This window comes from Sceloporus undulatus, chromosome 1 (assembly GCF_019175285.1).
Source record: "Sceloporus undulatus isolate JIND9_A2432 ecotype Alabama chromosome 1, SceUnd_v1.1, whole genome shotgun sequence".
Taxonomy (NCBI): domain Eukaryota; kingdom Metazoa; phylum Chordata; class Lepidosauria; order Squamata; family Phrynosomatidae; genus Sceloporus; species Sceloporus undulatus.
Genome location: NC_056522.1, coordinates 4937231 through 4960954, shown reverse-complemented (window position 1 = coordinate 4960954; position 23724 = coordinate 4937231). Strand labels below are relative to the sequence as shown.

Sequence of the window (23724 nt, the reverse complement as noted above, 5' to 3'; positions counted from 1 at the left end):
TTCCCCACAGCCTGCAAAGCGGCGGATCGGGGCCTCAGAGGCTGCCGGTTTGGCAGCTGAGGCCCCGATACAGCGGGGAAAGGGGCGGGTGCAGGCCGCCCCAAAAAGGCGGTCTGTAACCCACCAGAGTATGGTGGACTTTTGCTTATTAGAGATCCCTAAATAGAGGCTGGATGGCCATCTCTCAAGGCACTTTAGATTTGTCTCGCTGCATGGCAGAGGGTTGGACTGGATGGCCCTTGGAGTTCCTTCTATGACTTTTAATTCTTTGCAAAGATTCTGGCCATTTGTAGCATGTTGGCTCCTGAGTGAATTAAAAAGCCTGATTCTTCCTGTTTATCTTCTCCCAAACCACCAACCATTTAATAACATTTTAAAAAATGGTGCAATACTTGAATAAAATAAAGTTTCCATCTACCCCACCTGGACCTCCACAAGGTGCCCGTTTGGAGGTTCTGATTAGTGCCACTCCTGACGAAGAAGCCCACCCTGGGATGTAATTAACGCCATGCAGCCATCCGTCTATCTTTGCACCAGTTGTTGCCATGGCTATGCCCATTCAGTGCAAGCGCTTGATGCATTGTCATGGTCTTTAGAACCCTTCATTCTGCTAAGTGTTCAGAATAATTGCTTTCCTCTGGACTGGACCACAGGAGGCTGTAACAAATGGCTATAAAGAAATAAATTTAAAGAGCAACACTCCCAGTCTCTCCCAAAGCATCAGCATCACCCCCTGAATAGTTCAAGAGGTATCACCACCTCTCCACATCTTCCCCTTGCTAAAGAGGCAACCAGCAGGGAGATGGATGAAGAACCAGAATTAAAACCTGGGTGAGAGCTGGAGATCCCATCTTGACGTTTTTCTGCAAGTGATGCTCTGTCCCTTCCACTCTCAGGACTCTTTCACACGGGGGGAATCTATCTCAATTGAGAAAGAAAAGAAAGTGGGGCCAGAAAAGAAAGTGGGGCCAGTCCCAGAATTTCCCAGCCATTGGGATGTGTGCAACCTTTGGAGAGCCTAGTGTGGCCCTTGGCATTCCTGCTGATCCTCCCCATTCCTCCAGCACTCCCCAGAACAACCACTTCAAACAAATGATTTTAAAGGGGTCCCTTAGTTAGATATGTTAGTTAGTTAAGAAAGTAACTATTTTTGGACAAAGAAATGCTTCAAAAGGGGTTGATTAGTTAAATAATTGGTTAACTAGTTAACTACATTTGGGACAAAGAAAGGCTTTAAAAAGTGGCTACTTAATTAATTAGTAAACTACTTTCTGGACAAATAAAGGCTTTAAAGGGGGGTGCCAATTTTCATCTGTGAAATGTTGGAGGGCATGTAGAGGTTTGAGTGTTGGACTAGGACTGGGAGACCAAGGTTCGAAACCCTGCTCAGCTATGGAAACCCACTGGATGATCTTGGGCAAGTTGCACTGTCTCAGACTCAGAGAAAGGTAAAGGCAAACACCCTCTGAACAAATCCTGCTGGGGGAAAAAAATAAAAACATGATAGGGATTGGATTCTGACCATAAGTCAGAAGTGACTTGAGGGCACACAATGACAATAAGGAAACCTCTATAAATTACTGGCTTTAATCAGTGGGTAGGGAATCCCTAAGGAAGGGGCTGTACGTATAAGTTCAGTTTGGAGAGAGAGCTAGAGGGGAGAGGAGCTTTGTTAACCAGCGATAAGAAATGGGTCCTTGCCATCTTGAACTGGGCAATATGATTTTAATGTACAGATACTGAAGTCATTGTGACTGTGTTTGCAGTGTTCATTTACAATTGGCCTCACAGAACCCAAGAACATGGTACTTTGCCTGTTTTTTTAAGCAACTTTTTGGTTTTGCAAATGTGCTTTTCACTTGTTTCAGCTGCTCATACTAGAAGTTGGCTGATGGTTCTCAAACATGGAGCACTGTTCATTACAACTGTGCTTAACTCTTTTGTGTCCTTTGTACAAATGACAGTTTGTATTGTTACACACTTTGAGCATTAAAATATCTTTCAGGTATGAAAAGGGGAAAAAGGGAATGATGGATAACAGCACTTCCCCAGAAAGCAAAAGCTTAGCTAAGAAAGGTTTCCTTACACTTTGTCCCTGACAACTGGTTTGCTCGGAGAAGGTCTTCCTTCATGGGGTCAAGACCTTAACTGCATCATGGAAGGTTTCCTAGAAAGTTGCTTTGACCTTTTAGAAGACGGTGACTTTGTTTGATGGTGACTCTCCCTTGACTTGGCAGGTGGAGAAACATCATCCTCTGGGAGCTGCAGGGAAACGCTTCGGTGATCATGTGAATGTCCCTGCTTGGAAGAGGAAGACTTCCGGTTGAGCAAAACTTCTCCATCAGTTTGGCGGCCGGAGAAGTGCGGTTTCTGTGAAGAAGCCACAGAGCCCTGCTTGCTGGGTGGCTTCTTCCCTTTTCTCTCCCCTAGCTTAGTCCATGTTTTCTTCATATATGAAAGCAGCCGTCCCAAAATGGTGGAGTGCTTCTTGTGGGACTTGGCCTTGTGTGGCCTTGCTTCTTTGGGAGCTGGCTTGCTTCTTTGGGGGTTAGAGTGTGGGTGGTTAGACAGCTTTGATGGCTTTATGGCTGACTTTGATGATTTTGGGGACAGCCGATCGGCAGCTGAAAAGCTGACCCTCCGGACGCCAGGAGGAACATCCTGATCTCTATTCTTCAGGTAAACCCCCTCTGCAGAGTCCTGCCGAATCGGGGAACGTGATTTCTCTGGGCCCCGATGCTGGTGTGCTGTTTCCCGACCCTTTCTGTGCTCTCCTCTCTGTTGGTGCTGTGCTCTCTCTGCTCCTGTATCCGCTGTGATTGCTTTACTCCTATCTCGCCTGGAGTGATGTTCCCTGCCCAGCCTCATCTTGGAGACATCCACACCAGACCCCAGGCCCCATCTGTCAGCCTCATGCCTCTTGATCTTCAGGAGGAAGCCCAGGCTCATGTGGACCTTGCCTTTGCGCACACTCAGTCGGGGATAGACCAGAAGGGATGGGCTGTGCCGTGAACGAGGGTGTGGACAAAATGGGGTGCAGCGGCCACATTGCAGACAGACAGGGTACTCAACATAGGGCCGTCCACGCCCCGTCTCAAGCCCCTGAGCCAGGCACATGTGCAGGTCCCGCATGGCCTGCTCCTTGTCGACCGACTCCATGATGCTGAAAGGCAAGGAAGGGGCTAGAAGCTTGTCCTTGGGGCTAGCAGCTTTGGGACGTTGCTTGCTTATCCACTGCAGTATCTCACCTGAAGGGATATCAGCAAAGCTCTGGGCCCTAGTTTCTCTGTGAGAGCCCTGGAAATGGGCAGGGCTGTCTCTGCCTTTGCCAGCAGGGTGGAAGGAAGGAGAAGTTGTGAGGTCAGACTGGAGCATAGGTGTGCCCCCTTCTCTGCTAGAGGTCTGGTGCAATGGGGTCACAGACCTCTCTCGGGATTTCTTGTGAACATTGTAGGCAAGTAATTCACACTCCTTGCCGCCCAAAACACCAGTCCTATTACCATGTTCTTGAAGGTGAGCAAGGCTGCCTTTACCTTTACCATGCAAGGAAGGAGCAACAGGGATCACTCTGGCCATGGAATCGAACTGCCGTGTGGTTCCTGCCCTACCAGTGCTGGAGGCCCGGCGTGATGGTCCTTTATTCTTTTGCACATTATTCTTCTTGTGGACATCCCAGTCATAAAACACCTGGTCTTTAGAGAGTCCCACGTGAGGATAAGAGTGGGGTTTCTGATGAACCTTTTGGGGCCTCACTCTGCCCCGGTGTGACTGCCAACTCTGAGCAACATCAGCTGGGCTTTGAGCTTTGGAGCTGGAGGTCCGGTGGGATGGTGTTGCCTCCTTCTGCCCATGTTTCTCGTAGATTTGGCAAGCCAACTGCTCCTGCTCCTTGTAGCCCAGAAAACTGAGTCTGTCCCCATGTCCCTGAAAATGAGCTGGGCTGCTGCCGCCTTTGCTTTTGATGGTTGGTTGCAAAGAGGCAGAAGTGGGGATCCCTTTGGACAAGGGATGAAACTGAGGTGTGGGTCTCTTGTGTTGTCTGCGCAGCTCCTTCTCACATAAACTGGAGTCAATATAGGAATAGGAGCAGGGCTTTTGGGATGGATGTTGGAGCTCTATCCCAATCCAGTGTGGTTGATATCCACGAGCCATACCAGCCTTCTTGGCTTCAGAGCTATAGGACTGTTGCAATGGTACTGAGTCCTTCTGCTGCCATTTCTTATGGACGTTCCACTCCAGCAGCTCCTGTTCTTTGTAGCTGAGGAAACTGATCCTGCTTCTATGGCTCTGAACATGGGGGTGGCTGCCTTTGCCTCTGATGGCAGGGTGCAAGGAAGGCGTGGCAGGGATCAGCCTGCGCATGGAGTCAGACTGGAGCATGGGCCCTTCCCATTGCTTCTGTAGCTCTTTCTGGTGCAGATGAACATCAATGTGGGAATAGGGATGTGGCTTTCGATGAGAGGAGTGGAGCTCCACCTCATTCCAGTATGGAACATGAGTGATGTCAAGCTGGTTCCTACCTTCTCTGTTAGAGACCCGATGTGCTGAGGTTGCATGCTTCTCTCGATATTTCTCATCAATGTTCCACTCCAACAACTTTTGAGTCCCATAAAATCCCCTATGGGGATAGGAGTGAGACTTCTGGAGAGATTGTTGAGGCCCCAACCTGCCCCGGTGCTGGCCACTGGCAACAGCAGACTTTGGCCTGGTTCCTGTGCTGGAGGCCCAGCGTGATGGGGGTGTAACCTTTGCTTGATGCTTCCTGTAGATGTGCCATTCCAGCAGCTCCTGTTGCTTATAGTCCAGAAAACCAACCCTCTGACCGTGTCTCTGCAGGTGGCTAGGCCTTCCTTTGCTCGGCCTGATGTGCTGCAAGGAGGGAGCAGCACCAGGGACCAACCTGGTCATGGAACTAGACCAGAGTGTGGCTCTTGCTGGCTGCCTTTTCTGCTCCTTCAGATGTAGGTCAAAGTTGACATGGGGATAGGAGTAGGGCTTCTGGTGAAGATGCCTGGACCTCACCCTGTCCTGGTATGGTTGCAATATTTGAGCATCCTCTTGAAGGGAGAGGGAGGCTGCTTTTCCAGAAGACCAACTGCCACTGGGGGCATCACCTGCAGATAATTCAGCCCAGCTGCGGAGAGAAATGACAGACCCCAAGGAGGTCTTGGATGCAGAGCGTGGGATCTTGGTCTTGTTGGCCTGTGAGGACCCAATCCAGCTGCAGAGGGAGATGACTGACTCCATGGAGGTGTTGGATGTTGAGCGTAGAATCCTGAACAGGGCAGGGAAAGGGGGAAAGAAAAGAATCAGAACAAAGGGTCAGAACAATTGGATCCAGTCTGCATTGGACCCTATTGTCTAACAAAATTATCACACAAGCCTGCTATCCCGCCATAATCACACTAGATTAAGAATGGAAGCACACTGGTTTGGCATTATTTTTATCACTTTCCCCCACAATAGTGTTCTGACAATCTGTTTCCCACAATGCGAAATGCTGCCTTCCAGGAGGCAGGGAGAGGAATAAGCAATCACGGTTGCTAACTGCCTCCCGAAGTCAACTGCTGTGTGAATGTGCACACATCAGCCATCTTCAGGCAGTGGTTGGCAGCAGTGATCACTCCTTCTCCCCGCTCCTAAGTGCAAGGCTGTTGTCTGCACATTCACATAGCAGCCCCATTCAAGCAATCCCAGCTGCCAACTGCCTCCCCTGTGTAAATGTGCACACAGCAGCCGTCTTCATGAAGCTTTTGGCAACTGCAATCGCTGTGAGAGGGAGTGGGAGAGGGACAGAATCATGCCCACTCATACCATATGACTGCCTGAGAAGCAAAACTGTGGCAGAAGAGACCTATTGCATGAAGGCAGGACAGCGGGCCCTTATCTGCTGGGATTTGATTTCAGAGCTCCCTGTAGATGCCAAAATCCATGGATACCAAAATCCATAGGATGCTCAAGGCCTATTAAACACAGTGGCATAGTCAAATGGTACCACCTATATATACCCCAATTCTGTTTAAGTGCTGGGGGAGGCATTCTAGCTCACTCTTTCCAGGAGGAAAGCTGGTTTTCTTTCTCCATGTGCTTTGGTGAGATCTGACCTTTTTAAACTTGGGATGTTGCTGTGGATCATTGGTGGGGTGGCCAGAAGCCTAATTCTGTTTAAGTGCTGGGGGAGGCACACGCCTAATGGCGTGTGAATTGTTTATTTTGATTTTTAAAAAATTGTTATATAGTCAAGGAGGGTATGGAGTACACAGGAGAAGCTGGCCTGGGAACATTGTTAGAGGGGGTCCCTTTAATTTTCCACATTTTCTTTTCCCTTTTTCCTTAAGGGGCTTGTGGGTACTTTTGCTCAGAGGAAGTGAGTCAGAGACTTGCTCTGAAAGAAGCTAGTCTACATAACTATAAGGCCAGTGAATTGAACTCAAAGGACAGAGTTTGGGGACAAAGGCCAAGCCATCAGGGGGTCTTTACACTGGTGTTTAGCAGGGGAAACCCACAGTTTTGTTTCAGAGCCTCCTTAAGACTTCTCAATATGGACACTGAAGGCCCTGCTGCAGTCACCTGCAACACCTGTGGGATGTTTGTCTTCTTGCCTAGGGATATGGGGAACTTTACCTGCCCCAAGTGCAAGTTGGTAGCCCTCTTAGAAGAGAAAGTACAGCAGCTGGAGGCCCAGGTCGCTACACTTCAGCATCATAGGGAGCAAGAGGTTTTCCTGACCAGAACGGACCAGATGGTCCTGGACAGGAAACACACAGAAGAAGCTGCTGGGGAGGAGGAGGTCACTTCACACACAACAGAAGTAGATAGTTGGAGGAAGGTCACACACAAAAGTAGTGAAACCAGAGAACATTCTGTAAGCTTGCAGCTGCAGAATCAATTTCAATCTCTCTCTGATAGCAAGGATGATGAGGAACAGCAGCAGGGACAGACTTCAGAGACAGAGCAGGGGACCCAGAGAGCTCCATCAAAGGGAATGGCCGCTGCTAAGCCTCGGAAGAGGCGAGTGGTGGTCATGGGAGGCTCCTTGCTGAGAGGCACTGAAGCAGTGGTTTGTGGTCCTGACAAGATATCTCAGGAGGTGTGCTGTCTCCCTGGGGCAAAGATCCATGATGTGACAGAGAGGCTGACAAGACTTGTCAAGCCTACTGACCATTACCCCTTTCTTTTAGTTCATGTGGGAACCAATGATACTGCAAGGCATAGCCTTCAGAATATCATAAGGGATTATGAGGCTTTGGGTAGGAAGTTGAAAGAGGTGGATGCACAGGTTGTCATCTCCTCTCTTCTCCCAGTTGAAGGGCATGGTCCAGGAAAGGAGAAGAAAACAGGGGATGTAAACAACTGGCTCTGCAGATGGTGCCGCCGAGAACGATTTGGATTCTTGGACCATGGGCTGCGGTTCCATGAGGAGGGACTTCTGGCAAGGGATGGGTTGCATCTCACACCAGTATGCAAAATTGTCTTTGCCAATAGTCTCAAGAATTTGATCAGGAGGGTTTTAAACTGAGTTATGTAGGGGAGGGAGACAGTATTCTGGAAGGCAAAAAGGCTGGAGAAAATAGTCAAACTGTCATAGAAGGAACAAGGCAAAGAGTGCAAGGACCCAACAGTTGGAGGCAAAATGTTTGCACAGGCAGCAAGTAAAGGGAACACATGGTCTTAAATGTCTCTACACTAATGCACAGAGTATGGGAAATAAGCAAGCTGAACTTGAACTCCTAGTACAACAAAGCAAATATGATATAACAGGCATCACTGAAACCTGGTGGGATGAGTTTCATGATTGGAATGTGGAAATAGAGGGGTATAACCTTTTTAAGAGAAATAGGCCAAACAGGAAAGGAAGAGGAATAGCCTTATACTTCAGGGACATTTACACCAGTGAAGAGATCCAGGACATCGATCCTGGAAGCCAGGTGGAGAGCATCTGGATAAAAATTAAAGGGCAGGGAAACAACAAGGATGTTATTGTGGGAGCCTACTGAGCAACACAATTCAAAAAGGACATTGAGAAACTGGAGCGTGTACAGAGGAGGGCGACTAAAATGGTGAAAGGTCTGGAAACCATGCCCTATATGAGGAATGACTCAGGGAGCTGGGGATGTTTAGCCTGGAGAAAAGAAGGTTAAGATGTGATATGATAGCCCTGTTTAAATATTTGAAAGGATGTCATATTGAGGAGGGAGCAAGCTTGTTTTCTGCTGCTCCAGAGAACAGGACCCGGAACAATGGATGCAAGCTACAGGAAAAGAGATTCCACCTCAACATTAGGAAGAACTTCCTGACAGTAAGGGCTGTTTGACAGTGGAACAAACTCCCTCGGAGTGTAGTGGAGTCCCCTTCCTTGGAGGTCTTTAAGCAGAGGCTAGATGGCCATCTATTGGGGAAGCTTTGATTAGATTTCCTGCATGGCAGAATGGGGTTGGACTGGATGGCCCTTGCGGTCTCTTCCAACTCTATGATTCTATGACCCCCAAGTCAGACGGAGGAATTGGATGATGCCTTTCTAGAACAGATGAACGCACACTCAGAAAGGAGAGATGTAGTAGTGATGGGTGACTTCAACTACCCTGATATTTGTTGGAAGTCAAACTCAGCCAAATCCTCAAGGTCTTGTAAATTCCTTACTTGCCTCGAAGACAATTTCATTGTCCAAAAGGTGGAAAAAGCAACAAGGGGGTCAGCTATTTTAGATCTGATCCTAACCAACAAGGATGACTTGGTTAATGAAATGCAAGTGGTGGGATCCTTAGGTGGAAGTGACCATGTTCTCCTGGAGTTTGTTATACAGTGGAAAGGAGAAGCCAGGCATAGTCAGACACGCATTCTAGACTTTAGGAGAATGGATTTCAGTAAACTTAGAGAAGTATTGAGGGTGATCCCATGGTCAGAAATACTAAAAGGGAAGGGAGTTCAGGATGGATAGGAATTTCTCAAAAGGAAGATATTGAAGGCACAATTTCAAACAGTTCTGGTGAGAAAGAAAAACGGGAGGTGTCTCAAGAAACCAGGATGGATGACTAAGGAACTTTCAACTGAGCTGACTTTTAAACGGAACATGTATAAGAAATGGAAAAAGGGGGAAATCACCAAAAGGGAATTCAAAAATATAGCTAGCTTGTGTAGGGGTAAAGTCAGAAAAGCTAAAGCACAGAATGAAAGGCTTGCTAGAGAGGTTATGAAGAATAAAAAGGGCTTTTATGGATATGTCCGCAGCAAAAGGAAGAAAAAGGAAATGGTAGGGCCACTGAGTGGAGAAGATGGCAAAATGCTAACAGAAGACAGAGAAAAGGCAGAATTACACAACACTTTCTTTGCCTCAGTCTTCTCAGAAAAGGAAAAGGGTGCTCAATCTGAAGATAATGGAGCAGAGGACAGAACAGGAGAATTTCAGCACAGAATAAGTAAAGAAATAGTAGAGGAATACCTTGTTAATCTAATGAATATAAGTCTCCAGGACCAGATGAACTACATCCAAGAGTATTAAAAGAACTGGCAAATGTAATATCGGAGCCATTGGCAATCATATTTGAAAACTCCTGGAAAACAGGAGAAGTCCCAGCAGACTGGAGGAGGGCAAACGTTGTCCCCATCTTCAAAAAGGGGGGAGAAGAGGATCCCAACAATTATCGTCCAGTTAGTCTGACATCAATCCCAGGAAAGATTCTGGAGCAGATCATTAAAAAGAGAGTCTGTGAACATCTAGAAAGCAATGCCATAATCACAAAAAGTCAACATGGGTTTCAGAGAAAGAAGTCATGCCAGACAAATCTTATCTCATTCTTTGATAAAGTTACCGGCTTGTTAGATGAAGGGAATGCTGTGGATATAATATATCTTGATTTCAGTAAGGCCTTTGACAAAATTCCCCATGACATTCTTGCAAACAAGCTTGTAAAATGTGGGCTAGACAAGGCAACTGTTACATGGATTTGTAATTGGTTGACCGGCCGAACCCAAAGGGTGCTCAACAATGGCTCCTTTTCATCCTGGAGAGAAGTGACCAGTGGGGTCCCACAGGGCTCTGTCCTGGGCCCAGTGCTATTCAACATCTTTATCAATGACTTGGATGACAGAATTGGGAGCATACTTATCAAATTTGCAGATGTTACCAAATTAGGAGGAATAGTTAATACTCCAGAGGACAGGACCAAAATTCAAAATGACCTGAATAGACTAGAAAGCTGGGCCAAAGCTAACAAAATGAAATTCAACACAGAGAAATATAAGGTATTGCACTTAGGGCGAAAAAATGAAATGCAAAGATATAGGATGGGGGACACCTGGCTTAAGGAGACAACATGTGAAAGGGATCTAGGAGTCCAAGTAGACCACAAGTTGAACATGAGTCTGTCAGGAAAAAAGCCACATGGGATATATAGTCACAAGAAATATAATATGTATATGAATGTATTTGAAAGTAACATGACACAGCAAAAGTTATTGAATTGTCACACAGGTGTTGTAAGTAATGTAATTAGAAGGTCCTGAAAGCCAAGGACATATGAGGCAATGACAAAGTGAAAAGATACAAATTGATATCACCTGAGAGTCATTGAGTGGACAGTAATGTATGATGCAATGTGAGGGCTAGATTGAGCCAAGTATGGTATGTCAATCATAATGTATGTACACGCCCAGGAGGTGGCAACTGTATAATGAATAGAGAGACAAATGTCTATACAGTATAAGCAATAATGTATGGCAATACTTTTTGTGGGTATAGAGGAGTATAGTAGTGTGAGTATAGAGGAGTATAGTAGTGTGGATATTGAGGAGTATAGTAGTGTGAGTTTTGTGAGTAGTGAATTGTTTTGTGCATAGTGTAAATATTAGAATAAAAGTAGATCTTTTATATAAGAAGACTACTGTGTTGACTGGTGTCTTGAGAGCTGAACAAGGACCAGCAGACTGCAGAGAAGATTGGAAGACATCTTCAGCCAATTTTCAGAGCTACTGGTCAAACTGGTTGTTCTTCCACTGACCAGGGTGGTGAGAGTGAAAGCCAGGAGAAGAGCTGCAACTCCCATCATCCCTAACAGAGTCAACAGTGCGATGCGTCAGCTAACAAGGCCAATGTGATTTTAGGCTGCATCAATAGAAGTATAGTGTCTAGATCAAGGGAAGTAATAGTGCCACTCTATTCTGCTCTGGTCAGGCATCACCTGGAATATTGTGTCCAGTTCTGGGCACCACAATTTAAAAAGGACGTTGAGAAACTGGAGCCATGTGTCCAAAGGAGGGTGACTAAAATGGTGAAAGGTCTGGAAACCATGCCCTATGAGGAATGACTTAGGGAGCTGGGTATGTTGAGCCTGGAGACAAGAAGGTTAAGAGGTGATATGATAGCCCTGTTTAAATATTTGAAGGGATGTCATATTGAGGAAGGAGCAAGCTTGTTTTCTGCTGCTCCAGAGACTAGAATGTGGAACAATGGATGCAAGCTGCAGGAAAAGAGATTCCACCTCAACATTAGGAGGAACTTCCTGACAGTAAGGGCTGTTTGACAGTGGAACAAACTCCCTTGGAGTGTAGTGGAGTCTCCTTCCTTGGAGGTCTTTAAGCAGAGGCTAGATGGCCATCTATTGGGGATGCTTTGATTAGATTTCCTGCATGACAGGGGGTTGGACTGGATGGCCCTTGCGGTCTCTTCCAACTCTATGATTCTATGATATAAAATTACAAATAAAGGTTTGTTTTTTGGAATACACACACACTCACACACACACACACTGTATATTAAAGCCGTCAATGGTTGAATCTATAGATAAATTTGTGGATGCAGAAAGCCGACTGTAATATAATGCCCGCCAATGAAATGGTGCAGTACAGTAATGAAAAGAATGCAAGGCAGCAACAAGATGGACACATTATTGTATGATAACTACCAGCCAGAGATGCTTTTAGCTTGCTGAAATTCCACTTTTTAGCTTCATGTGATAGAGTTGTAATGAGGGACACAAACCTATTTTGGAAAGCAGGGGACAGTGTGGCCCACGGGATGCCATTTAGTGGCCCAGAAAGCTCCCTAGAAGACCCACAAAACCCTCAGGCCCAAACTTTGAGGGGATACACTTTCTCCTTTAAACTATTGAAAAATGCAGCAGTTTTGCCTCCCAGCACACAAAGACTTCCTACCCACAATAAATGTGGAAAATATGGTTTAAAATTGACAAAAAATGAAACTGAAAATGCTGTGTTGTTAGTTTTAGTTGCAAGAATGAAAAGAGATGAAGTCCCACATGCTATACAATGGTTAGACACTTTTATTGCTTAAAAGTCCAACATGTTTCAAACGTATCACCAGTTGGCCTTCTATAGGGTAATTTTCAGAAACTTTTGGCACTGCAGTCTACACTCTCTATAGAATTGAACCTTTTGAGTATTTGAAAGAAAGACTCTGCAGATGGCAACTCCAACATTTTCTGAGAATTGCCCCTGAAGAAGGCCAATTGGTGATAAGGCCAAAATGCATTGGGCTTTTTAAGAAATATGTTCCTGATTGTTATACAGTACATGGGACTTTGTTTCCTTTAATTCTTCCACTGTGAATACGTGTGTTCCAGTTTCTTATTTGGTTACTTCTAGTTGTGCCAGAGCACCAGTGTGTCTTATGAAGGAGGGAGATCACAAGGGAAATAGCCTCCACCCTCCTCACATTTGGCCATCTCTGCACTAAACAACCCACTGAGGTTGGCTTCATAAGTCTTCTGAACACAGAAATATTTTCTTCCTTGCTTCTGTCGCAATGAACTATGTTCATGCGAAATGATAAGATACAGGGCAAACTTAAGGGTTTGGTTTAAAAGGAAAACTGCCACCCCAAGCACCTTCCAGCTCTTCCTCTCTTTTTTCCTCTTGCATTTCTACCAAGTTTGTACCTCTTCAGAGAGAGACACGGAAAGGCTCTTGGGCAGCAAGAGATTCTTGCTTCTAGGACAGACCACTTTGTGGGGTGAGCTTAAGGGATGGCTTACCTCCTTTCTGAATTGGTAGTCGTGCGCCAACTCCTGTCAGACTCTGTGGTTGTGCGCCAACTCCTGTCGGAGTCTGTAGTTGTACACCGACTTCTCCTTGACTCTGTGTTTGTCTCCTTGTCTCCTGACAGTGGTATTGCAAATAAGAGACATAAGAAAGATCTGTGAGCTACTTGGGGTGCAAGGAGCAGGGGTGTAGCAGGGATGTAGCGGAGCCAGAGGTTATAGGATCAAAGCCCTGGGAAAGATCTGAGAGATAGAAGGGACTTCAAGGGCTGTCTAATCCAATGCTCTGTCATGCAGGAATACACACCTACATCACTCCTGAAGATTCCATCCAAACTCAGTATGAAGATGTGAAGTCGAAGGCTTTCATGGCTGGCATCCATAGTTTTTTGTGGGTTTTTCAGGCTATGTGGCCATGTTCTAGAAGAGTTTCTTCCTGACATTTCGCCAGCATCTGTGGCTGGTATCTTCAGAGAAACAAGATACCAGCCAGAGATGCTGGCGAAACGTCAGGAAGAAACTCTTCTATATAACCCCAAAAACCCACAAAAAACTATCAATATGAATGAAGACTTCCAAAGGAGGAGACTCCACAACCCTCCGAGGCAGTGCGTTCCACTATCAAACAGCTCTTACTGTCAGGAAGTTCCTCCTAATGTTGAGGTGGAATCTCTTCCCCTGTAGCTTGCATCCATTGTTCAGTGTCCTCTGGAGGAGCAGAAAACAAGTTTGCTCCCTCCTCAATATGACATCCCTTCAAGTATTTAAACAAGGCTATCAAATCACCTCTTAACCCTTTCTTCTTCAGGCTAAACATCTCCAGCTTCCTAAGTCTCTCCTCATAGGGCTTCATGGTTTCCAAACCCTTCACCATTTTTGTGGTCCTCTTTTGGACACACTCCAATTTGTCAACATCCTTTTTGAATTGTGGTGCCCAAAACAGGGTGCAGTGTTCCAGCTGGGGCCTGACCAAAGCAGAACAGAGAAGTACTACGACTTCCCTTGGTCTAGTCACTATTCTCCTGTTGATGCAGCCAGAATTGCATTGGCTTTTTAAAAATGCTTGTCATGAAACGAACAGGGCACCAAACCTTCCGTCAAGCTCTGAGGATCTTAGCGATTTTGCTGGTTACTGAGACATAATATTAACTCTACATTCACCACCACCATCATCACTACTACTATTATTTCTTCTTCTTCTTCTTTGGGACTCAAAGCAGCTCACAATTTAAAATAACAATATAATTAAAAACAAACAAAAAGAGAGCATTAAATATAATTAAATTCTTCATTTAATTTATATGCTGCCTTTCTCCTGACATGGGGCCCAAGGTGGCTTATAAAAGCTAAAAACAAGATTAGCTAAAAACAAACAAACTTGTTAATAAAAACACTGAAGTGTAATTAAGCAAGCATCACATTAAAATACTATTAACATTTTAAAAGTATATTTTGTCCACATCTTTCTTAAATTGTGATGCCCAGAACTGGACAGGGCATTCCAGGGGAGATCTGGCGAAAGCAGAAGAGAGCAGTACAACAACTTCCTCTAATCTGGACTCTAAACTTTTATTGATGCAGTGTCAAACTGCACTGGCTTTTTGGGATGCTGTATCACACTGTTGACTCATGTTTAGCTTGCGTCTACTAAGACCCCTAGATCCTCTTCAGGGACATTTTTTTATGAACAGGAGCTATGGAGATTATCAGATGGGGTATGGGAGCGAAGCCCATTCTTATCCCATCCATGAGAGTGATCACGTGAAAGATATTCACACATTCACGCTGGTTCTATCATTAAACTGTCAGTGAAAAAGGAATTGCATTAACATGTTTTTCCAACAAGACAATTCCACTTCAATGACAGGAAAACGACAGGATAAGTGTGAAGCCGTATGAAAATCTTTTTGCGATCATACTATAAGGATGGGAAAAGGAGGGTACAAGGATGTCCCGTCCCCCATCTAATATTCTTCTATGAAGTCATTGTCCACCCTCCCAAATCCCCTCTTTTCCATGCTGAATTTGACTGCAATTCCCACAGGAACTAGAGGGTAGGTGGATGTTCCCAGTCACAAAGTCTTGTTATGGGCTGTCCCTGTTGTAATTCAAAGTACAGTCAGACCTGCATATCCATGGAATCTTTATCCACCGAGTTGTTATATATATATATATATATATATATATATATATATATATATATATATATTCCACAATTGATTTTGCCATTTTATATAAGGGACACCATTTTACTACACCACTGTATTGAATGGGACGTGACCATCCATGGATTTTGATGTCCATGGGGGCATCCTGGAACTCACAAAAATTCTCTTGGACATGAAGACTGCTAGGGATTGTTTTAAGGCAGGATGGGAAAAGTGCAGCTCATTGATCCCAAGCACACCCGACAGTGTTCTGGTGGCCCCCACAAGACCCCCACCCCAAATCCCAATTTCTGGGTTACCTCTTGGAGAAAAGACTTCTCATGGGCCTAAACTGGCTCACAGAGTCCCCAAAATACAATAGTTGCCCTCCCTTGCTATAGCCTCCCACAATTGCCTGCCCCTGCTATAGCATACCCTCCAACTGTTCTGATTTGGCAAAGGCAGTCCTGATCAATCCTGTCATCCATCTTTTCCAGCTGCTTTTAAAATGTCATGGTCTCTCTCCCCACTTTCCCCCTTTTCCCTCAGCTTACATCAGTTGCTTCAAAACGGAGTTGAAGACCATCCTGTTCAGAGAAGCCTTCCCAGGCATTGCATAATTGTCGCTTACTATTTGATGTTCTTTTGGTGCCTGTTTATCAAACCATTTCCTGTATTGCTATGTATTGTATATGCATTATCCTACTTGAGAGTATGTATTTTCCCTGGATAATGATTAACCTTCCATTTTGAAGCCAAGCCCTCCCTTCAGTCCATCTGCCTTGGTCCAGGCCTCGGAGCCTTGGAGGTAGAGAGGAACTGCTGGACCTCTTACCCTTTCCCGCCACCACTCCCTTCTCCTTCTGTGTCATGTCTTTTTAGATTGTAAGCCCGAGGGCAGGGATCCGTCTAACTAAAAAGATTGCATGTACAGCGCTGTGTAAATTTACAGCGCTTCATAAAGGTTAATAATAATAATAATAATAATAATAATAATAATAACTGAGGTCCTCTCTGCACTGGCCAGGGGAAATGAGGGGTATCCTGGCCCAGAGTATCCTGACCCTGGAGCTACACTGACCCTGCCATTACCAAACTCCTCCATTCTGATGCTGGGACATCCGGCGCATATGCCATTGCCATGGGTTGTTTTACTCTGAGGTCAGGACGAGGTGCCCAGCCTCAATCACATGGCTGGGCATCTTGTTCTGACCTCACATCGAGTAACTACTGGTACAGATAGATGGCTGATAGGTGGCTCAGATGTGCCAGGTGGTATGTTTTAAACAACTGCCTGGCTATGGTACAGAACATGAGTTCCTGCATGACGGGGTTGGACTGGATGGCCCTTGTGGTCTCTTCCAACTCTAGGATTCTATGATTCTGAAAAGATCAGGAGTGAAAGTACGTTTTTAAAATGAATTTTAAGAGGGGCTTACTCCAGTTCTGATGCGGAACAGACTGGACATTTATTTGCACTAGAATTTGGGTCATGAGTCGTCTGGTCTCCCTGCCAAGAGGATGTGAGAAGGCTGTTTTATTTGGCGCATGCAGACAAGGCCTGAGTTCAAAATGCAGAAGCAGCTTGCCTTCAGTGAACTCAGGCAACTGCAAACTGTTGCAACTTCACCCAGCCTGTCCATTCTTCCTCGTTTATCATTTTTGTCCTGGTTTTCATCTGTGAAATATTGGCGGGGATGCTATAGAGACTGTGTAGTAAGGCCTGCCCTTCAAAATTTACCACTACGCCACAAGCAAAAACCCAGACCCCCAACTGCCACCCAACTGGAAGGAAAGAGGAGGAAGGGATCGCCCTGGGGTGCAGTGCTCACCTATCGGTCCTGTTCCATGCTTTCTCTGGTGCTGCTGCTTCTTGACACAAGGACAAATACAAGGAGAAACCTGCCAGAGATAAAGGAGGAAGATTTGGGATATCACAGTTGGCTGGTTTTGGGTACTCTGCCTCTAGAGCTCAGTGGATCATGGTGCAGGGCTGCATCCAGAATGGAGGAGCATCCCAGGCCCTGAAATTTCATGGGCACAACCTGGGACCTCAGGACACCTTCTGCTGATCTTCCAGAAAATAGAGCCTGGCAGTGTCAGTCAGCATATGCATTGAGCCTCAACCACTGTTCCTGAGAACATGTCATTCCAAAGCACAAATCCCAGGATCCCAGAAAGCTCTCTGGGACCTTTCTCTCTTAGGAACCGTCTCCTGCCTTTAGGATGCCATAGGAGGCCCTGTTCTGTGACCCACCACCAAGAAAAGAGGTGATGATGGTGATGAAACGAAGGACTTTTGACGGTGGCACCAAGATGTTGGAATTGCCTCCCTGGAGAGCAATGTCAGGCTCCTTCATTTATTGAAGATTTGGCAAGCCAGCCTTTGCCTCTTCTTGGGTGCATCTACAATGTAGAAACAACACAGTTTGACACCCTTTAAGTGCTAAAGGGCCATCCTATGGAAACCTGGGATTTGTAGTTTTAGAAAGTCTTTAGCCTTCTTTGCCAAAGAATGTGGGTGCATCACAAAAACTACAAATCCCAGGATTCTGTTGGATGGGGCCATGGCAGTTAAAGTGGTGTCAAATTGCATTATTTCCACCAGTGTTGGTACACCCCTTGTCTCTTCAGCTGTATAATTAATTAGCCTGTTGATCTGGACTATTTAACTTGAATATGAGTATTTCAAGGAGAAAAACATCAGTTTTCTGTCTATCTAGTTATCTATCTAGTTTAAATCTTAGCTTGCTCCCAACATGTGACTCAAGGCTGCTTACAACAAATTAAAAATCAAGTACCACCAAGATCTTGTTGTTATGTGCTTTCAAGGCAGCTTGGACTTATGGTGACCTTATCACAAAGTTTTCTTGGCAAGATCGATTTTGAGGAGTTTTGTCATTGCCTTCCTCTTGGGCTGAGAGAGCGTGACTTGCCCAGGGTCAGCTTCAATGGCTAAGTGGAGAATGTGAGCCCTGGTTTCCAAAAGTCCTAGTTCAACCCTTAAACCACTGTATCATGCAGGCTCCCAGAGTTATGAACTCTTAGGGTTATCTTGGCCAGATTTGTTCTGAGGAGGAGGTTTGCCATTGCCTTCCTCTGAGGCTGAGAGAGGATGACTTGCCCAAGGTCACCCATTTATGTCTGTCCCTGGCTTCCACTCCACCAAAAGCATCTGAGGAAGCAAACTGAAGTCTACGAAAACTCATCCTGCCAACTTCTTTCTTTCAGTTAATCTGAAAGGTGCTATAAGAGCTCTCTCCGTACCTATTCTATAGACTAACACAGCTATATCTTTGGATTCTACCATGGTCACCCAGTGGCTTTTCCATGGCTGAGCAGGAATTTGAACTCTGGTTTCCAGAATCCTAATGCAACACTCAAACCACAATACCACATTAGCTCCTGCGGAAATCTCATTAATGCAAAATAACATCCCTAGCCACACCATATTGCTTATGAACTCCATACCTATCCATATTTAGAGCCAGGATCAGAAATATGTTCCTGTCCAAATCAAAAGCCTGACTCTTACCCAGCATGCCTTCACTTTTTGGGCAGTCCACTGTATGGCAAATAGGAAAAAGAGCCCCACCAACACCAGCACCAACAAATGGCAGCTGTCAGGGATGATAACATGCAAGAGGTCTGCCATGGTCCGGGGTCCAGGCAGTTGCTCCAAGAGCCTCCATTTCCAGACTAGAGCCCTGAGGGCCCTGAGGTCATGCCTGCATCACAAATGTCTTTTCCAGCTTGGCCTGGGCCCCTCTGTGGTCACCAGGCAGCAGGAGCAGCAGGTTAGGTCAAATGCACCCACCAAACCACACTCAGGGGCAGCGGCTGGATTCAGGGGCATCACTGGAGGGTTGCAGGTGGTGCACATCACACCAGGTGACATCCGATGGGCTAGTGACTCCACTGCTCCCCAAATGTTTGCCTTTGGACAGAAATGGGCTGTGGCATTTGCCTGCATCCCTTTAAAATGCTGGAGCTCACTGGAAGAGATGGTGTGGATGAGGTGAGGCTCAGTGGGAGGAGAAAGGAGAGGCCTAAGGGTTTAATTTTTTAAATAAAATTTAATTTTAAATATTATTATTTGTATATTTTTCTTTAAAAAAAGAGAGAATACAACTTACCAATTTTCACTTAACCACATGAATACATGTAAGTAGTTTCATGTGGTTAAGTGAAAACTTGGTAAGTTGTATTCTCTCTTTTTTTAAAGAAGTATGCTTGAGCCCCATTGAAAATAATGGGGCTCATGCATGTGGCGTGGTGCAAGGTGCGCACCATTGCTGGTTCTGTCATGCGGCTTTCAGAATAAGCTGAAAGCTGCATATGACACGGGCTCACTGTACATTTAAGTTGTACGTATGATATTGTAATTTAAATGCATAATTTTAATTTTGCTAGTGGTTTCTGCCACAATTATTGTCATTATTATTATTAGTTTGTATCCCACCTTTCTCCTTATATAGGATTACATTCAGTGATGTATGGGAATTGCAATTTATGAATAACGTTAGTTCAAAATTAGTACACCAGGAAGCCCTAGTGGCGCAGTGGTTAAATGCTTGTACCATAGCCACAAGGTTGTGAGTTCGATGCCAGCGCTCCAAGGTTGACTCAGCCTTCCATCCTTTCATAGCTTGTTGGGGGCAATTGGCTTACAGATTGTAAACTTCTTAAAGAGTGCTTAAGTTCACTATGAAGTGGTACAGAAATGTAAATGCTATTGCTACCTAAACATTACCAAGGACTCTGTATGGTGTGGTATGGAAGGAGGTCAGTGGGGTAGATGACACCATGAGTTACTGCAGCAGGTGATGCCAACCCTAGAGACTGGACTGCAAACCACAAATGATGCTAAAAGGCACCCAACTGCAATAATATAGAACATGAAGACTGGCATCCTGTTGGTTACTTTCAATTAGAGTGGGCCCATTCAATCAGTTGTTGAACGGCGAGTCAACACATAGGGAAAAAAATAAACGGACTCAGTAAGTCTACTCTACTCAGGACTAAACACAATCTACATATAAAGAGAACATGAATAACAGCAGCAATGATGTGAAGGTGGAATTACAAAAGACACATGCTATGGTTATGTGCCTTCAAGTCCACTCCAACTCATGGCAATCCTCTTCTAGGTTTTTCTCAGAGGACTTTGTGTTCAGGAAGGGAGTTGTCATTGCCATCCTCTAAGGCTGAGAGAGTGGGACTTGCCCAGGATCACCCAATGGGTTTCCATGACTGAACAGCGTTATCAGACCCGCTGTCCCAGTGTCCAAGGATGCTGCCAAACTGCACAATTAAAGCGATGTGTCGTGGCTCCATCCTATGGAATCCTGGGATCTGTAGTTGGTTGTGGTACTAGAGCTCTCTGACACAGAAAGCTAAATACTGTACTGTATCTCACAAAAGTACAAATCCCAGAAATCCATGGCACTGAGCCATGGCAGTTAAAGTGGTGTCAAAGTGCACTAATTTTGCAGTGTAGATGTGGCTTAGATTCAACATTCAAACCAGTAAACTAATTTGACAACCTTACCCTAGGGTTATCTAGGCTAGATTTCTTTAGAAAAGGTTTGTTGTTGCCTTCCTCTAAAGCAGCAGTAGGCAAGGGACAGTCTATGAGATCCCAAAATGCAGCCTTTGAAGCCCCAAAAAGCCCCCAGACTATTTTAAAAATAAAATCAAGACAATCTGGGGGGCCATTTCTGGCCCCCAAACCATTCAAAATGTGCTCAGACTACAGTGTTTTGCATGCCTTATCCTCCAAAGGCCCACAAATCTCCCCAAAACACTAAAGAAAATTTTAAAAATTGGACTGAAATCAGCCAAAATAGTGGTTGGAATTAACGTCACATCACTTCAGGCACATTGAACTGACCATCGGGTAGTTACAGGCCCCTTTTGCAGTTGCCCATCCCTACTCTTGGGATAACTGAGAGTGTGACTTGACCATGGTCACCCAGTGGGTTTCTATGGCTAAGCAGGAATTCGAACTCTGGTCCAACACTCAAATCACTACACCACACTGGTTCCCAATATTGCAAATACTGTACTCTGAAGATACCAGGTCCCATCTGATCTTGGAAGCAATAACAATAGCAATAGCAAGTACATTTCTATATCGCTTATCAGTACACTTAAGCACCCCCTAAGTGGTTTACAAAATGTAAACAAACTGTCCTCAACAATCTGGGTCCTCATTTTAGCGACCTCCTCGGAAAGATGCAAGCCTGAGTCGAGCTTGAGGCCTTCACTGGTATTGAACTCGCAACCTTATGGGTTGTGAGTGAGTGGCTGCAATATAGGCATTTAACCACTGTGCTACCAGGGCTCCTAGCTGAACAGGGTCAGGCCTGGTTAGTACTTAGATGGGAGACCACCAAGGAATACCAGGTGCCATAGACTAGATTTCAAAGGAAGGCAATAGCAAACCTCCTCTGAATAAAGTGGACCTTTATTCCAGGGCCCCAGACCCCACTGAATACCAAAATCCGTGGAAGCTCATTAAAATACAGTGGCATAGTAAAATGGTGTCCCTTATATAAAATAGCAAAATCAAGGTTTGCTTTTTGGAATGTATATCTTTTTGGAATATTTTAAAGCTGTGGATGATTGAATCAGTGAGAATTTGTGGATATGGAAGGCCAATTATATTCCTTGGCATCATTCCCACTTACAAATAAGTCAGTTTGCGATCCAAATCGATGGATCGATTCGACAGCCGAACGTGGTTCACACTACATTTGCCACAATCATATTTTCCCCCTTTAAAATAGCTGACTTGTCGTTCAAATTGGCGAACAAAACCATTCAAAATGGACCTGCTTCAGCCAGTCAAAGAGCAAATTTAAATCCGATTCTGATCCGCATGTCGTTCACACTTGCGCGGAATCGATTTATCGAAAAATACGTGGAAAAAAATCAGTGAAAAAAGATACATGTTAAATGGGTCTAGCACATAACCCCCCCCCCCTCCGAACTGCTTCAAGGGCGAACCAGGGTCATTTAAACCGCTTCAAGTTGGTTTGCAAACCGGTTTAAAACGTAGTGGGAATGAGGCCCTAATCTAAGAAAATCCTTTTAAATTCAGATCACTGGGGGAGGCTCAAGTCCCTCTGGCCCTTCATCCTGGGCTCCATGCTTTCCTGCATTGAGCTGATGCTTTTACATCAATGTGCATCCAATGTGTGACTGACCCATACATTTGCAGAACGTCGGAATTTCCAGTTACTTTGGTGTGAGATGTATTTTTGAATGGCTGTTTCCAAAGGGATTTTGGGTTGGAGGGAGGCTGCTGACATTAGATGACCCCTTGGCCCAACTCAGCAAAGCTCCAGCCAATGGCCCAAACCCAATCTCCTTTGCTTCTTGCAGCCAAGTATGTTCTTTTTGCAGCCAAACCCCTGTTTTGATTTCCCCAGACAAGAATAGAAAATCTTTAAAGGTTGACTAGCACCTGAGGCCACTAACTGTTGATTGATCGCAGGGCTCAAATGTGTAAACTTTGCCTGTTTCTGTGAGATCTCACTCTGAGAGGTTTCTCCTTCCGGCTTCCTGCATGAGCGATGGTGTGGAAAAGGCTCTTAATTGAAATGCAGACCGTGTTGCTAATTGATTTCTGGCATACCATCTTTCTGTTCACTTTCTTCTTTATTGCAGGTTTCCATCTTGCCCTAATCCTTTCCACTGACAGAAGTATTGCCAAAAGCCATATGAACTAGCAAAATGACTCCTAAACCCAGACTCTTTTACTGATAGGTTATGCTACCTTGATTTGCAGGAGATGCATATCTGCTGATGGAAATCTCTTTTCTGAACTTGGACCTTCTGCAATCCACTCTCTCTTAATTAGCTGTGTGGTGAGGTGCTAATTACTGTACAAATGCCCTGTGTTTTCCTCTGGTCTGGTAAAGTTGTTGCTTCTATGCCTTCCAGTCATTCCAACTTATGGTGACCAACCATAAGGGAAACCCATCACAAGGTTTTCAGGGGTTGAGAGCCTGTGACTCTCCCAAGGTTGCCCAGTGGGTTTCATGGTAATGTAGGGAATCAAACTCTGATCTCCAGAGTCATAGCCCAATGCTCAAACCTGTTAGCATACCCAACAGGTTCAAATCAGACACTCAACATTGCAAACTAAAACCCCATTTCCCAGGATAGGTTCAAATCAGACCCTCAACATTGCAAACCAAAGCCCCATTGGTTCAAATCTGATGCTCAGAATTGCAAACCAAAGATTCATAGGTTCAAATAAGACACTCAGCATTGCAAACCAAAGATTCATAGGTTCAAATCAGACACTCAGCATTGCAAACCGAAACCTCATAGGTTCAAATAAGACATTCAGCATTGCAAACCAAAGCCTCATAGGTTCAAATTAGATGCTCAGCAATGCTGAGTGCCTGGTTTGAACCTCGACTTAGACTTTGGTTTGCAATGATGAAAGTCTGATTTGAACCTATCCTGTGAAATGTGGTTTTGGTTTGCAATGCTGAAAGTCTGATTTGAACCTATCCTGCGAAATGTGGTTTTGGTTTGCAATGCTTGCTGAGTGCCTGCTTTGAACC

At 45.1% G+C, this 23724-nt stretch overlaps 1 protein-coding gene across 2 annotated transcripts; it reads right to left on the bottom strand.

Moving 5' to 3' along the window:
- Positions 1-1719: 1719 nt before the first annotated feature.
- On the bottom strand, positions 1720-23361 carry LOC121918922. Of its 2 annotated transcripts, none has more exons than XM_042444967.1 (4): positions 22926-23361; positions 16975-17044; positions 12990-13113; positions 1720-5275 (listed from the first exon to the last, which is right to left on the bottom strand). In XM_042444967.1, the coding sequence occupies exons 1-4, from the start codon at positions 22944-22946 to the stop codon at positions 2137-2139; spliced, it is 3354 nt and encodes a 1117-aa protein (XP_042300901.1). In that variant the 5' UTR covers positions 22947-23361; the 3' UTR covers positions 1720-2136. The 2 variants fall into 2 exon arrangements, with proteins under 2 accessions (XP_042300901.1, XP_042300902.1); XM_042444968.1 differs by lacking the exon at positions 22926-23361 and adding an exon at positions 17400-17535.
- Positions 23362-23724: the final 363 nt, after the last annotated feature.